General features: G+C 53.2%; 1 protein-coding gene across 3 annotated transcripts in view; it reads right to left on the reverse strand.

Annotated features, from left to right (window-relative positions):
- ATP6V1C2 (ATPase H+ transporting V1 subunit C2) overlaps positions 1–15,888 on the reverse strand; it is a 65,309-nt gene that overhangs the window by 16,724 nt on the left and 32,697 nt on the right. For 2 of the 3 annotated variants that reach the window (XM_075557103.1, XM_075557102.1), the window contains exons 3-4: positions 15,225–15,310; positions 4,274–4,368 (exon numbers count right to left, since the gene is read on the reverse strand). In XM_075557103.1, coding sequence (XP_075413218.1) covers positions 4,274–4,368; positions 15,225–15,310 — 181 coding nt within the window. Of the gene's footprint in view, positions 1–4,273; positions 4,369–11,218; positions 11,249–15,224; positions 15,311–15,888 lie in introns of all 3 variants that reach the window. The other variant, XM_075557101.1, reaches the window with a different exon arrangement.

Consider the following 15,888-nt stretch of genomic DNA (forward strand, 5'->3'; position numbering starts at 1 on the left):
AGGCTCAGATGCAAAGGGCTTCCACTGCGTCACACAATTGGCCGGGTGTTATCCTGGCATCAAGCACATCCTGTGTAGGGGGAAGCCCCCCAGCCACCAGCCCCCACTGTGCCGGGACTTCCGGAAGTGGGGCTGACCCCTATGCAATGTCTCCACGCCCTGCCCATGCGGGATGCAGGCCCCTCCCTGAGCTCCGGTAGAAGGCTCCTTTCCGCTTCCAGCCAGGCCATGCATGTGATGGCCTAAGGCAGGGGTGGACTGGTCCCCTCACACGGCCCGGGACATCACCCACACCAGCTAACACCGCACGCCTCGCCGAAGAGCAGTAGATCCAGCCATCCCGTGAGGCTGCATCTAGTCATTGTTGAGCCAACAAGCTCGACAAGAGTTGATGTATTTCCAGCCACAGCCCCTCCCTCTCAAGGTGCGGGACGGGCTTGTCCTCCCCACACTGGAAGTCGGCTGTGCCCGGCAGAGCCCTCGAGCGTCTGCATGGTGCCCTTCCCGCAGCAGCCAGGACTCTGCCAGCTGCTGGACCGACAGCGGCCCTTGGCCCCACTCCCCAGGGAGTCACCGGGGGAGCGGTGCCCCTCCAGCCAGCAAGGGGCATCCCCTGCCCCCACTGAGAAATAAGCCAAGACTGCAGTCAGCCTGCTGGGTCTGGGCTTTTGTGAACCTGCAGTCTAGCTTGGCCCGTGGGAGGACTGACCCCAGTCCAGCCCACTGTGGGCCACCCTGCAGGAACCAGTGGAAGGAACTCAGGGCACTAGGCCTGGCACCTCTAGAGAGAGTCCCTCCCACCAACACCCGCAACAGCCTCTCACCTCTATTTGGGGGTGGGGGGTGAGGGCCAGCTTTCCCGCTCAGTCCAGCATCACCATGACTGGGTGGGCCTCCAGCCCCTTCTGCAAATTGGAGGTATTGCCCCTGCCCAGCCTCCTCTCCATGACCTGAACCCCGAGTGCAGGGTGCACACTATGAACCCCGGATCCACCACTCCCTATCAGGCTGCTGGACTGTGTGGGCTTGCACGGTGCTGGCAAGCCAAGAACAAGCTCCAACACCACCGTGGACACCTGTCAGCGGGGCTTCCAGACTAAGCTGAACTAGGGAGCTGGAAGAGGCAGTTCACTTCTGACCAACCAGCCCCAAGAGCCTTCAGGAAAGCGGCAGCATGTTGTCTGAAGGTGAGCCTCAGAGGGTGGCCCCCAAAATACAGACAGTTTCAAAGGGACCCGCGAAGACTCAAAGCCCTTGGAGTCTGGTGTAGGTAAGCTGTGCATAGCCAGAAGAAATAGAGCTAGAAGGGAGAAGAGCAAGACTGTATCTCATGTCCTGTGGACATGTCATGAGAGGGGGTCAGTTCCCGGAGAGGGGCTGGGCGAGTGAGAAAGAGGAAGGCCCTCGGAAAGACGGACGGACACCAGGAACTACAGCTGCTCTGCACAGGACAGTGTCCTCAGCATTCAGACAGGGTGTTGGGATTAGGGAGTAGGCCTGAGCCCAGGTCCAGGGCACCGTGTGCATGTCCCTGGTACAGGAAGGAGTGAGGATGGCCCTGCCCAGCAGATGCTCCCAGCACACCTGAGACCTCCTGCCCTTTGACCGCAGTGACAGTCATCCCTGGGTGTCCTCTGAGCCTGTGTGCAGGTGGAGAAAAAGGGGATCCTTAGACGGGTGGCCCCCTGCCTATCCATCAGCCACTCCCTCCCCTCTCTGAGGCCACCCTCAGCTGCCCGGCTCTGCGCTCTGCACGGTGCCCTAACTGTGCTTCCATCCCTGGCATGGCCCAGCTGCCAGGGCTTCCCAGCTGGGCTCTGGGAGCCACACTGACTGCCCTTGACTGGGCTGGTGCTCTCTGGGAAAGCCAGACAGGAGCAGCCCCTCCTTGAAGGGCCTTCCAGAATCACTGCCCAATTGTCCAGGGGGGGCTCAGGCCTCTGTGAGAGAAGCTGTGGCCTGAGGAGCCCCGCCCAGATTCCGCAAACCTCCCAGCGTCCCTTAGTTCACAAGAGGCAGGCTGGGTCTCCCGACACCCACAGAGCTGCACAGGGCTGGGTTCTGGAGGCCCATCTCCTGCCCCTGACCTGCCCACCCCTGCTGGGAACAGGGAGGCTTTGTTCCCAGTCATCTGGCCATCTGGAGGCAGTCTCACCCAACCAGCCAGGACAGACAGACCTGGCATTCCGAGGTATTCTGGTGGAGTAGTGGGTTACACACGCACCAGGCTGCCAACCACAAGGTCAGCTGTTCAACCCATTAGTCACCTGAGGGAGAAGGACAAGCCTCTTTTGTACCTATGAAAAAAATTCACCCTGACCTATAGGGAGTTGGCCTCAAACTGAAGCAGTGGATTGGGCTGTGCTTGTAATCCGGGGTGGGAGGGAGCAGGCAGGCACTGACCATCCACTGGGGTCTCGGAACTTTCTTTAGCGCCCACCCTCAGTGGAGACACGTAGTCCATCCCGCTGTTAGATGCAGTCTTCTACCGACCCATCACAGCGTGTACAGTTTGTTTCTGTACCAGCACAGCGGGGATTGTCAGCACCGCTTACTGACTGCTGCTGTCATGGGGAGCTCGAACCAGGAGTGGGGACACACGGGGGCCCCTGAGTGATGAGCAGGAGCATAACACTCCCTCTAGCGGTCCCCCTAGGCGTGGGGGAGAGAGGCCCTGGGCTAACCGCAAGGCCACTTCTACTCTGCCCTGGAGGCTGGCAATGCGTCGGAATCAGCTTGATGGCAGTGACTTTGGTTTTTTGGAGGCGTTAAGGCTCTGGAAGTAGCAGGAGAGACACTGAGACAGGCAAATCGCCTGAATGGGGTCAGGTCCTCAGAGGGAGATGAAGGTGGGGTGGAGCTGCGTTGTTATCAGAAAATTTGACAAAGTAACAGCACGGCTCAGAGACCTCAACTATCCCTGCAGAGGGTGGAGAAGAGGAGGCAGGACAGAGCTTACGGAGCCTTGGAGGCACCGTGGGTGAACGGAAAGGTTAGTTGTTCAAACCCACCAGCTGCACTGAGGCCGTGTGCTTCAGTAAAGATGCACAGCCCCAGAACCGCAGGGAGCAGTGTACCTCCATCCTCCTGAGCCGCTCCGCAGCAGAAGGGGCGCAGGGGCAGCGGGTTTTATTGGTTGGTGGGAGGGAGGCAGGTGGTTGGCTGTCCTAGTTCAGGACTGCCATGCGGTCCCTGACTGTGGACATGGAAAAGAGTCACACCTTGGAAGTTCACCTGGGGAGGCCTGGGCTGTCTGGATCAGAGCCAGGAGGGGGGACAGCTGAAAGGCTGCAGCAGGGGGCCCAGCCCGTCTCTGCTCTGCAGAGTCACAGCCACCAAGCGGCATCTTGGGTAGACACGTAAATTGAATGCGTTCCCAAAATATGTGTCATAAATCCTAAACCTGTCCAGGAACCGCGAAGGCTCAGTGGTTAAGCATCAGCTGGGAAAGGCAAGGTGAGTGGTTTGACCCCAGCAGCTGCTCATAAGGTGAAAGAGGCTGCTGCCGGCTCCCCTTCAGGGGACAGACAGCTAGCTGGTCTGGTCTGGTCTGCTTTATAGACCTGACTTGCTGTTCGGTGTATCTGTCCACGTAACCCCACTTGTGAATTGTTCGCTTCGTGATGTTCATGTGGCCATCGTGTCTAGGGTGTGTCTTCAGCAAGTCACTCAGGGACATAAAAGGGCAGATTAGTGTGGAAGAAAGCTGAGCTTCTGGAAACCCTGTGGAGCTCCTGAGAGAAACTTGAGAGCCTACCCACACCCCCACCCCACCACTCACTGCCAGCAAGTAGATATTGACCCTTTGTGACCCTCTATCAAACCAAACACCAAACTCACTCCCATCCAGTCCACGCTGGCTCACAGCGACCCCATAGAACAGGGCAGAACTGCCCCTGTGAGTTCCCCGGACTGTAACACTTCACGGGAGTAGAAAACCCTGTCTTTCTCCCGACGAGCGGCTGGGGTTTCGAGCTGCCCACCTTGCATCAATGCTTACCCAGGAGCCAGCAGAGCTCCTTCAGCCATGCTTAGCATAGGAAATCCAGGTGCACAAAACCATGGGGTTTTCAGTAGTTTAGACCTGTGCTTAGCGGCCCAGCGAGTCGTTTTCAGTAATAATAGAGCCCTGATTTTAGCCGTCTAGGCACCTGAGTTGTGAGCAGGGGCATTTCTGTTTATGAGATCACCCTCCTGAGGCACCAGGACCCAGGCGAGGTGGCGCAGCTCACAGAGGCTTCCTGGCTCCGCAGCAGGCAGGTACGTGGCCTACCTTTGTTAGCGTGTCCACCACGGTCACCAGCGGCTGCTTCGCAGGGTACTTGGCCATGTCCCATTCAAAGTGTGTCACGAAGGATGTCAGGTCAACTAGGACACAAACACATTTCAGGAAATAAGCAGGGCTCGCCAAGCCTCGGCAAGGCCGACGGCAAGCCCAAAGCCCTGAAGGGACCACGGGGCACCGACTCGAGGGCTCTGGGAAAGCACGCCTGCCCCGAGTAGCTGAGAGTGCTGAGGGCACTGTCTGTCTGATCACCATCAGCCCCACCTGCCAGCAGCACCCCTATGACCCCAAAAGGAAACGCCCCCGGATGGGACTCCAGACGCCACCCAAGTGTCCCACGACCCAGCGAGGGAAGGTATGCAGCCTGGGCATGTGCCAAGATCCACGCGACGGCCCAGAGGAAGCGTTCGCCCTGACAGCCTGTGGACTTGAGCCCACCCTCATGCACCAATGCCGGTCCCTTGGCTGTTAAAGCAGCCCCTTAACCAAAGCCAGGAGGGGAGTCTGGGGGGCACAAGCAATCTGCCACTGAGCGCCAGCCTCCAGGTGGATGGTTCAAATCCACACAGCAGCTCCCTGGGGAGAAATGACTGGCACCCTTCTGTAGAGGCTGCAGCCAAGAAAACCCCAGGGAGTAGTCCTGCTCTGCCACCCAGGAATCCTCCAAGAATCGGCGCCGGCTGGCCACAGCTGACCAGGACAATCTCAATACGGGAGAAGGGTCCCTAAGTGGCACAGGGCTTTGCAGTCAGCCTCTACCCTCCATAGGTGGCAAGTACCAACAAGAAGGCTGGGGGGACAGTGAGTAAGGGGGAAGCAAGGGATGCGTGGACAGTCTACATCTCTGTGCCATTTCCCTGCCAACCAAAAACTGCCCTAAAATATAAAGCCTGTCACGTTAAGAAGAAGAAGAAGAAGACTAATAGTCTCCATCAGGGGAAGGGTCGCTACGCAGCCGCACTTCCATGGTCAACACTTTCGCTCTGATGGCCGCCACCCTAGAGCCCCGCTAATACAGACTCTGCTTTCCCAACGAGGGGAGCCAAGTGGAGGACCCCTGGGCGCTTTGTTTTCCCTTGTTTGGTTGCTGTGTTTCTAGGGTCACCAGAGACATAGCAGAGCACCCAGGGGTTGGGGGGGGTGGGCCCTGCTGGGCCCTGCAGCCCTGAACGGACTTCCTAGGCCCATCAGGCACAACCAGGCTACCTCCCGGACAGGCTTCCCGAGCCCAAGCCTTAGGTAGCAGACAATCTCAAAATTCACGGTTTGTATTCACAAAAGCAAGGGCCTGTGCGGATACAATGCTTCTTTACACACTGGTTCAGACAGGGCCTTCTCAGTGCATGTTCCTTATTGACGGAGCCCTGGTGGCACGGTGGTTAGAGCACTCCATTGCCCATCAAAAGGTCGGTTCACACTCACAGCTCTGGGGAAGATAGAGATGGCAGTATTGCTCGCTTCAGGACCGACAGCTTGGGACATGCTACGGGGCAGGTCCATGCCGTCCTAGAGGGTTGGAGCCTATGGGACAGAGGTCAGTGAGAGTTTGGGTTCTTTACTTAAAAGTGGATGTGTTCATTCATAAGGTTAGATGGGGATGGGGGAGCACTTGAAAAAGGACCCCCCACATGCAGACTACAATGAACGCCCTAAAATGTACGTGTAGAGATGGTCTGCTTACACTGGCATGTGCCGTGCTGTGTATTTTCTCAACAGCAACAGCAGACAGCAAAATCCGATACAACTCAAAAGAATGGAGTGAACTTGAGTATGTATCGACAGAAAGCAGACAGGTTTATCAGTGGTCGCCAGGCTTGGGCGGGAGAGATGGAACGGGGGACTGACTTCGTGTAGAGTTCTGAGCTTAGATTAATGATGATGGGAAAATTGCATTAGAACTAGGGTTATCTTGCCGGATATTAAAGCAGCCGTCAATAAATTGCACACCTGGGAAAAGTGGAAACAGCTGGTCACCCTGGCAACACAGAAAGGTAAGCCAGAAACGGAGTTTGAGGCTTAATGAACTATTCACACAACAGCCCCACTTGTCACGAGACCAGAAGAACTGGATGGTGCCCAGTAGCTGTTATGACACATTTTGATCAAAGAATCCATAGAAAAATTCTGATCACCGGGAGGTAGTGGTGGAGGGGGTCTGGGGATGGAGGGAGCAGGCATGCGGAAAAGAATTTCTAATTCTCATGGAGTCCAGTCTTTCTGGAAATGTGGAAAGTCTTTACACCACTGGGTCTCAACCGTCCTCATGCCACGACGCTTTCATCCAGTTCCTCATGTTGTGTTGACCCACCAGCCATTAAATGATTTTCCTTGCTACTTCATCGCTGCAGTTTTGCTACTGTTAGGAATTGTCCTGTGAATATCTGGTAGGCAGGACGTATTTCCCCTGTTACAAAATGAACATGATGAAAGCAAAGTGGGGAATCACAAAAACAAGATGTCATCATGTATTGTGAAATATTTATTTCTAATGACAAATCAGTGAGATTTTGTCTTGAAGCGTGGTGTAGTATGGATAACAGTCTTCATACCAAGTACTCACATGTGGGTGTATCCGCATGTGGGCAGACCCACCTGGAGATGGATAGAGGAGCGGTGTCTGGGTTCCTAACACCATTGGAAATATGTATTTTCTGATGGTCATAGGCGGCCCCTGTGAAAGGGTCGTTTGACCCCCACAGGCGTCTCAACCCACAGGTTGAGGACCACTGATTTACACCTTACACCAAAAATGCCCCCTGAGGGGTTCTTAAACCAAACAAGAAGGGGCTTAGTAATGAACAGCCGCCTGAAGCTCTTGGAGAACTGCCCGAAAGGGAGCAAGCTGACACAGGTAACTAGAAAGGTTAGAGAGAAACCTTGGGGCAGTGGGTGTCTGTTAACATGGCAAGGAAACAATGAGGCAAAGGGGTAATGCTCAATGTTACTGAACTGTGTGCACTTGGAGAAACTTCCAGGGGGTTATGTGCAGCTCCCTCTTCTCCACCACAACAAAAGTACTCTTAAAAAGATGAAGAAAAATAAAGGCTCAGAGTCATTCAAACACACAAACAAACACCTCTCGGGGTTTCTGCTGTAGGAGGCCTGGTAGCCTGGTGGTTACCAGTCGGGCTACTCCCCAAAAGGCCCACAGTGAAAACCACCAGCTGGTCCCTGGGAGAAAGCCAGGCCTTAGTGGTCAGCTAGTTAGTCTCAGGGACCCAGGGGCCAGCTCTAGCCTGTCTCGCTCAATGGCAGTGACGTGCTCCTGCCAGACCCTGCCAGCTGTGGGGCTCAGGAAAGAGCCCTGGGTACATACACAGGGGGCTGAAAGCCACTGGGCTGCTGCAGAGGCCTTGGCCCTGGAGCAAGCGAGTCACAGCAGCACCTCTCTGGAGCCTGCTTCCTTACCTGAGAAATGGGGCCAGGGAGAAGGCACGCCTTGTTGAGGCTGCGCTCCAGGTTAGTTAGTTCTGACCATCTCCAGTGTTCCCTGTGGGCACCGCTAGGAGGCACCAGTCCCTGGAAGAGGACATCATGCTTGGTTCCCAAGAGGCTCAGGGAGGATCCTCAACGAGGTGGATTGGCACAGTGGCTGCCCGCACTGTGAGCATGCACTGTGGGCTGCTGGTGCCCCGCGGGTCGCCGCTGTGACTCAGGACCAGCTGGTGACGACACATGCCCCTGCTGTGCTGCTTCTCTTAACAGATCACCTCATGGGGTAACAGGTGATGGACTTCCGGAAAATGGGCCACGGAGAGCCCTGGAGTCCACTGCTACTCAAACACAGGCCGGCCAGCCTACGCTGGAGCCGACTGGGTATCGGCAGGTCACCCCGTGGAGGCAGGAAACTCGGCTCAGGTTTCCGTGCAGCTGCGAGCCCTGGAATGCCTCCAGCCCAAGCACAGCCGGCCTCTCTCCATCCGGGTGCATGCCTTCTGCACGCCCCGTCTCTCCTGCATGCGAGGGCACCCTGCACATTGCTCACAGGACCCGGAATCGCCTTTACGGAACCTGGCTCCTTACTCAGACTAGATAGACCACGCCCCTGATTTCCGCCCCCTGTTTACTGGGGGGAACGCAAGCACAGAGCATACTTAGGTGAGCTGGGTAGCAGAAGCCAGCCAGGTGCTGTGTGGGGGGTGGCATGGAAATCAGGGGAGGGTTCACTGTGGATACAGTCCCTGCCCAGAGGCTTAAAGGGGCGTGGGAGTTTGCATGTGGGCCGGGGTGGGTCAGGCACCACAGGAGGAGGTGGGGGGGACGAGTTCTGGGCACAGTGAGTCACTGGGCAAAGGGAACGTGGACAGTGGAAGAACAGGAAAGCCCAGGGCAGGGTCCAGAAAAGTCCTGCAGGACCCAGGAGAGTGAGGGCGTCATCCTGCGATGCGCCAACTAATGGCTCACACACGGAGGCCTCGCGGTGCCAGGACGTGGACAGACACAACCTCCATCAGGCCTGCCAGCCGCTCTCCAAGGAGGGGCACGCTGGGGGCGATGTGCATCAACTGACTTCCCTGGAGCCGCTGCGAGTGGCTTTGAGGAGAAACCGGCTGGGAGGTTTGCTGAGTGTCAGAAGGAGGAGGAGGAGGAGGGAGAAGAAGGAGGGAGAGGAGGGCCGACTCAACAGGATGCAGCTCCCACTGGGGCGGGGGTGGGGCACGGGAGAGGTCCAGGTGTCAGGCTGGTGGAAGAAGTCACTCAGCCAAGCTGGCCCAGAAGGGGGCAACCGCAGGAGGGAGCAGAGGAGGGAGAAGCGGGATCCACTTGGGACGGGTTGAGCTTCAGGTCAGGAAAGGGCGAACAACATGCTTAATTGGGAATAAAATCGAGGTCAGAGAAGGGATCTGTCCTGGACGTGCACTCGCCCCAGAGAGCAGCTAGGAAGTGCCGCACAACGATGACGATGGTGACAGCTAGCATGGTTGACGCCGGCTCATTCTTCCTAGAGGTCAGGGATCGTTCTGCGTAGTGTACACTGGGTATTTGCAGGAATCAACCCTACTTGGGCCTAGTATTGTCTTCATTTTCCAGAGGCGTGGACTCGGGCACAGAATGTGTGTGCCCGCACATGAGTAGAAACCCTCCTACCAGCCGTGGGAATTGTGTTCACCTATCCGAGCGGCCTGCTTAGAAAAGAGCAATCTCAGGTGGAACTTGTCTCAAAGAGATGTTCACAAACTCCATGGCATGGACAGCGTTCAGACAGAGGGTGGGTTCACCCTTTCCACTCGAAGAACTCCTGTCGGTCCTTTAAGATGTAGCTCATGTCTCTGGTATCCGGAACACTGTTCCCGACCCTCCCTTGCCCCGCCCCCAGACTGAGAGCCCTTTAAAGCCTTGCAAAGACGGGATGCCAGTCAGCCCCTCTGTATCCTCAGCCCCCAGCACAGTGCCACGTACTTGTCTGGTGACTACATGAATGAACGATGCTAGACACGGACAGGGAGCTTTGGTGGCACAGTGGTTGTGCACTGGGGCACCGACTCAGTGGCAGTGAGAGATATGGACGCATGGTGGAGACCTCTGGTAAGGCCAAGCGAAACCTCTGGGTTCGTCACTGTGACCACCTCCTCTTCCATGTCCAGCCCCAGCCCTGTGTCAAGCATCCAAGGGCAGCCTTCCCCACCCTTCGGCGAGCACGTAGTCTGGGGGTGACACTGTGTCTTAGAAACTTGCAGCCTTGACTGCCCTGTGGACACCTTTCTTGATCTGTCTCTGACTTCCTGGTCTGAAGTCAGGGAAGCCCTGCCGTTGGGAGGCAAAGTGTCAAGTCAGACCAGGATGCAGGCAGGCTTACACCCAACAAAGCACACTGCACACAGGCCAGCCCTGTGCCTCCTCTGAGAACCAAACAAGGCCTCTCAGCACAAGTCCTGAAAGTAGCCTGGCTGCAGCAAAGGTACCCGGATGGCCAGATGGGCCTTGCGGTTTTGACGTCTGCTGGGCACAACCTACTTAGCCCAGGCCGAGTCGCCTCTCTGCTTAGCATTGGCTCTAATCAGATCTATGTGTGTCCTTCCATGCTCCCATCTCGGCTAAAAGCTGAAGAGCAAACACCAGCAGATGATGTCTGGCGAAGCAAAGCGCCTGCAAAGCTGTTCTTATGAACTCTGCCTGCAGGGCAGAAGACGGATCCCCAAAGAGGTGACTTGCCAAGGTTACATTTAGCAACAAGACCGGGTGAGTACCCCCGTCTGACAGGTTCCTAAGGTTCCCCTCCTAACCCGAAACCCCTGGGTATCGTGCAGTGGTGGGGAAGGCCTTTATCAAAGGTGTCTAGGCTGCAGGGCTTTTAGGAGGCTCTCCCGAGCCCATGTGTGTGCTGACTGCCCACAAGGGCACTGTGAGAGCGCAGTGACCAAATCCAGGCCCACTTGGGAGCACGAGGCGAAAGCACCGCCCACACGTGCCTTTCCCACTCATCCTACCAGCGAGAGCAGGCTGGAGAAAACCCGGAGTCAGCACTTTCTAACAACCAAACCAGGTCCGACCTGTGTGGACAAACAGACTTCCCGATGGGGCACAAAAAGAAGTCTCCCCGTGTGAATGAGACTCATCCCCACCACGCCAAGCTAAGCCCCAGCATGGAATCAGCCTATGTCGGCAGCCCCAACGAGCAGGCAGGCAAGGTGGCATGGACGGGCAGGAAGGCAAAGGGCACACAGCAAACAAGAGGATTTCTCTGCAGTATTTCCCTTTCCCAATTTCCAGACAGCATGGAGGACCACTTGCGACAGCCAAGAAATAAGAGGAAAGGAACACAACCGTTGCCGTCTGAGTCGCAGGGATCTCGTGACCCAGCTACGAGGCTATGGCTTGAGAAAACCATCGTAAGCTGCTCACTGCACCCCTGCAACCAGACCGAAGCTTCCCCTTCCCAGGGGCATGCGGAGGCCACACTGAGCATAAACACGGCATACACACGTGACCTACTCTTTAGACATTTCAGTTTTTCCTTCAAACCTGCAATATAATAAAGTGGAGTCAGTAACTCATTGATACAGTAAAGTTCCGATGTGGGGGTAGGAACAGTTCCATCACACAACTTAAGCAAATCAGAAAGCTTTCTAATGTTTTCAGGGCAGAAAAATACAAATATACGCATAACCAATGATATTAATGCTGTACACACAATATGTCTCTTCACATTCCATGTTCAGTATTCCATTTCATTCCATTCGCCCAGGGACTTTTTGAAGCTCCCACGTTTCAGCATGGCTGTACTCACACGTGTAATTTTCAAAGACTATTGCTACAGAGCCGTAGAACTCTTTATGAAAGAAAGCTGCCCAAATGCGAAGCTATTGCTTCGAAGTATATCCTCCCTCTAGGTCTGTGTGCTGCGGAAGGTGGGGTTTCCATCTCGCTGAGACTTCCCCTCCTCCATGAATTCTGAGCTCGCTCCGGACACCATGTCAAACGGAACTCAAGTTCGGTTCCTTTAGAATGTTCTTTAAGTCTTGGGAACAAAAAGAAGTCTGAAGGGGCAAGATCAGGGCTGGCGGATGGTTGGGGTAAGATTTCCCAGGACAAACCTCACAGGACTGCCCTTCCTACCCTCAAAGATTGAGCAGGTGCATTGTCAACGATGGAAATGTCTCTTAGGCGTGGCTTTTCTGGCCTTTCTCTCATCCGTGAGGTTTTCACTCTCCTTGAAACTTCTTCCTAGTAAGCGCCCAGGACCATGCTGTGACCATTGGGAAATCTCTCCAGATGATCCCCCTGAAATCCCATAGATCAGTGGCCGGAATCTTCACTTAGCTCCAAATCCTTGGATCAAGTGCATTGCTGAGAGAACTTGTCTGCAGGCGTCCAGTGATCACAGAGACGCAGTCAAAGACACTTTGTTTGGAACACGGTCGTGCATATCTGAAGTGGGACCCAGGCAGCAGTGTTTTCTTGCCATTGGGCACCGACTCACAGTGACCCTATCGCCTGCAATACAAAGCATCGCCGTCCTCAATATGGTGAAGCTGGAACTTGCTGTTGCAGCCACCGCTGTCATTCCACGGCATGGAGGCCTCACTGGATTTTGCTCTCCTTCCACATTATCACGGATGAGGCCCTTCTCCAGGAACTGGTTTTCCTGACACCTCCCAAAGACTCGAAGTCTCCCCACCCTCTATCCCGAAGAGCATTCTGGCCGTACTTCTTTCAAGACAGATTCTGTTGTTGTTGTTGTTGTTGTAGCAGGCCATGGTTCTTTCTGTAGTCTTCAACCAAACCATCATGCAAATGTATCCACTCTTCTCCCCTTGTCCAGCTTTCACGAGCGGATGAGGCGGTGCAGAATGGCAGGGCTCCGTCTGACGCGATTCGATCCTCAGGGCGACAGCCTTACTCTTCCACGTTTTAAAGGGGCCCTGAACAGCCAATTTTCTCCCTCATTTTCTTTCCTGACTACTCCCTTGAGCCTTGATGGGAGATTTGAGAAAAACGAAGCCCTCAACAACTCCCGTCTCTTCTCTCTTTACCATGATGTTATCTGTCGGTCCAGTGGTGACGATTTTTTTGTTTTCTTTACATGGACTTGTAATCCACACTGAAGGCTGCCACCCTCGGGCCCCCTCAGCAAGTGCTTCACGTCGTCCACGCTCTCAGCAAACAAGGCTGTGTTGTCTGCATGTTGCAGGTTGATAATAAGTCTGCCTCCGGTCCTGATACAGCTTTCGTCTTCCTCTAGTCCGGCTTCTTGGGTTATCTACTCAGCAAACAGATTGAACGTGATTGTTGTTGTTGGGTGCCACCGAGTAAGTTTCAACCCATGGCTACCCATACTGAAAGGACACAACCCAGACACACATCCTTCCTGATTGTTACCATTCAGTATTCCCTGGTTCTGGTCAAATAACTCGCTCCTGGTCCATGTACAGGCTCCACGTGAGCACAACGGGGTGCTCTGGAATTCCCATTCGCCTGCACGCTAGCCGTAGTTTGTTTGACCCACAAACTCAAATGTCTTTGCACACTCAATGGGGCACAAGCAAACAGCTTTCTGATACACGGTGCTTCCGCCAAGATCCAGCCGACATCAGCAAGGATAGCCTTCGTTGCACATCCTCTTCTGAATCCGGCCTGAATTTCTGGCAGCTCCCTGTGCTGCTACGTCCGTTGTTGAGTGATCTTCAGCAAACTTTACTCGCATGTGGTAGCAATGACCTTGGTCCATAGTTTCCACATTCTGTCGAGTATCTTTCTTTGAATGGGTACAAATATGGATCTCTTTCAGTCATTTGGCTAGAGAGCTGACTTCCAGGTTTGTTGGCATAATCGAGTGAGTGAGTCCAGTGACTTGTGAGCTTGTTAAACATTTCGATTGATATTCCATCACTTCCTAGCGCCTCGTTTATGGCTAATGCTTTCAGTGCAGTCGGGACTTCTTCCTTCAGTACCATAGGTCCTTGATCTTATGTTACCTCTTGAAAGAGTGGAACATTTCACAGTGACTCTGTGCATTCCTTCCACCTTCTTCTGTTGTTTTCTGCATCATTCAATATTTTTTCCCGTAGAATCTTTCAGTATTGCAACTTGAGGCTTGAATTTTTCTTCAGTTCTTCTGTCTTGGGATGTGCTGTGTTCTTCCCTTTTTGATTTTCAGACTCTTGATCTCTGCACATTTCATTGCTGAGTTTTACTTTATCTTCTCCAGTTGCCCTTTTCTGTTCAGCTCTTTGACGACATCATTTCTCCCGTTTGGCTTATCTAGTCTAAGATTAAGAGCACGTTCCAGAGTCTTCTGATATTCGTGTTAATACCGTCTTGCTTTTCAATGACCTTATGCTCTCGTCACGAGTGGTGCCGATGCTCTCCCACAGCTCATCTGGTCTTCTGTCCTCCGTGTTCAATGCATCAAAGCTGTTTTGGAGGTGTTCTCAAAAGTTGGGTGGAACATCCTCAAGGTCGTATTTTGGCTCTTGTGAAGGATTTGTTTTCATGTTCTTCAGCTTCAACCTAACATTACATATGAGCAAGTGACAGTTTGTTCCACAGTCAGCCCCAGCCCTCATTTGGGCTGCTGATCTTGAGCTTCTCCGTGATCTCTTCCCATAGGTGTTGTTAGTGTGATTCCTGTGTATTCCATCTGGGGAGGTCCGCAAGTTTAGTCACCGTTTATGTTGTTGAAAATGGTATTGGCAGTCAACTTGTTAGAGGAGGATATTGTTTGTCTTGCAGATTCTATCATGAGATCTCCGGCTTTGTTTCTGTCGCCAAGACCAAGCTTTCCAACTATTACTCCGTCCTCATTTCCAGCTTTCCCATTCAAATCGCTAATACTTATCAATGGATCTTGATTGTATGTTTGATCCATTTCAGACTGGAGAATGTCGAAGAAGTCTTCCATTTCCTCAGCACTGGTTTTAGTAGTTTGGGTGTAAAATTGTATAGTAGCTGTATCTATTTTGACAACTTCCAATTTTCCTAGATTCCTACTTCATACACTCCACATGCCAGTGATTAATAAACATTTGAAGTTGTTTGCTCTCACTTCAACTCATGCCCCATCAGCAAATGAAAGACCTGAAGGCTTTACTCCTCCAGGTGTGTCCTCCATGCCAGGATGCTCTTCCTCAATGGCATGGTGAGTATCTTCCAACCTGGAGGGATCCTCTTATGGCACCCTATCTGACAATGTTGTGCTACGATTCATGAGATTTTCAGTGGCTAATTGCTCAGAAGAGGACAGCCCATACGTTCTCTGTAGTCTGTTCTTAGTCTGAAACCTCAGCTGCAACCTATTCACCTTGGGTGACCCTGCTGTGTCTGAAATACCAGTGACACAGCTTCCTGCGTCACAACCACATGCGAGCCACCACAGGACAGCAAACTCCCAGACAAGTGATGGAGAATATATATTTACTTACTCACATATAAACAACCACTGACTGTGGCTACAGGACTCTAAGATGAGCACTCACAATAAGAAATTTCATCCACCTACCTCCGTTGGCCAGGAGGTTCTCCTGAACCTTTCCTTTTGCATCTTCCATCACTTCTGCCACGCTCTGGGCCATTCTCTTTATGAGGCTTTTGGTAAAAGAAGAGAAATAGTTGGTTAGAGGAAAGAACTCGCCAAAGAACCTCTCATATACTGCTGGCAAGAGAATGCATGGATACAGCCCCTTGGGTGATTATGCATTTTGGCAATATGTACGAAGAGACTTAATATAGTAAGTAGCCTACGAACCAGTAATTCCACTTCTGGGAAATTACTTTAAGGGAACAGCATAAACAGAAAAGACTCTCTGAATAAAAATGTATTCTTCACAGTACTATTGCTCACAGTAAAAACTCGGAAACAACTGGGAGATCCAATAATAGTGTATTGTTTATGTTAAGGGAGGTAGCTCCAACTGAGGCCATGGTTCTCAACCTGTGGGTTGCGACCCCTTTGGGGAGAGCCCGACCCTTTCACAGGAGTCACTTGATTCATCACAGGAGCAAAACGACAGTGATGAAGAAGCAACGAAAATAAGTTTATGGTTGGGGAGTCACCACAACATGAGGAACTGTATGAAAGGGTCTCGGCATTAGGAAGGTTAAGAACCACTGAAGTAAGGGATTTTGAAGTAGCTACTGAAAATGAGGTGTATAAAGAATTTCTA

The sequence above is a fragment of the Tenrec ecaudatus genome, chromosome 8 (genome assembly GCF_050624435.1).
Source record: "Tenrec ecaudatus isolate mTenEca1 chromosome 8, mTenEca1.hap1, whole genome shotgun sequence".
NCBI lineage: Eukaryota > Metazoa > Chordata > Mammalia > Afrosoricida > Tenrecidae > Tenrec > Tenrec ecaudatus.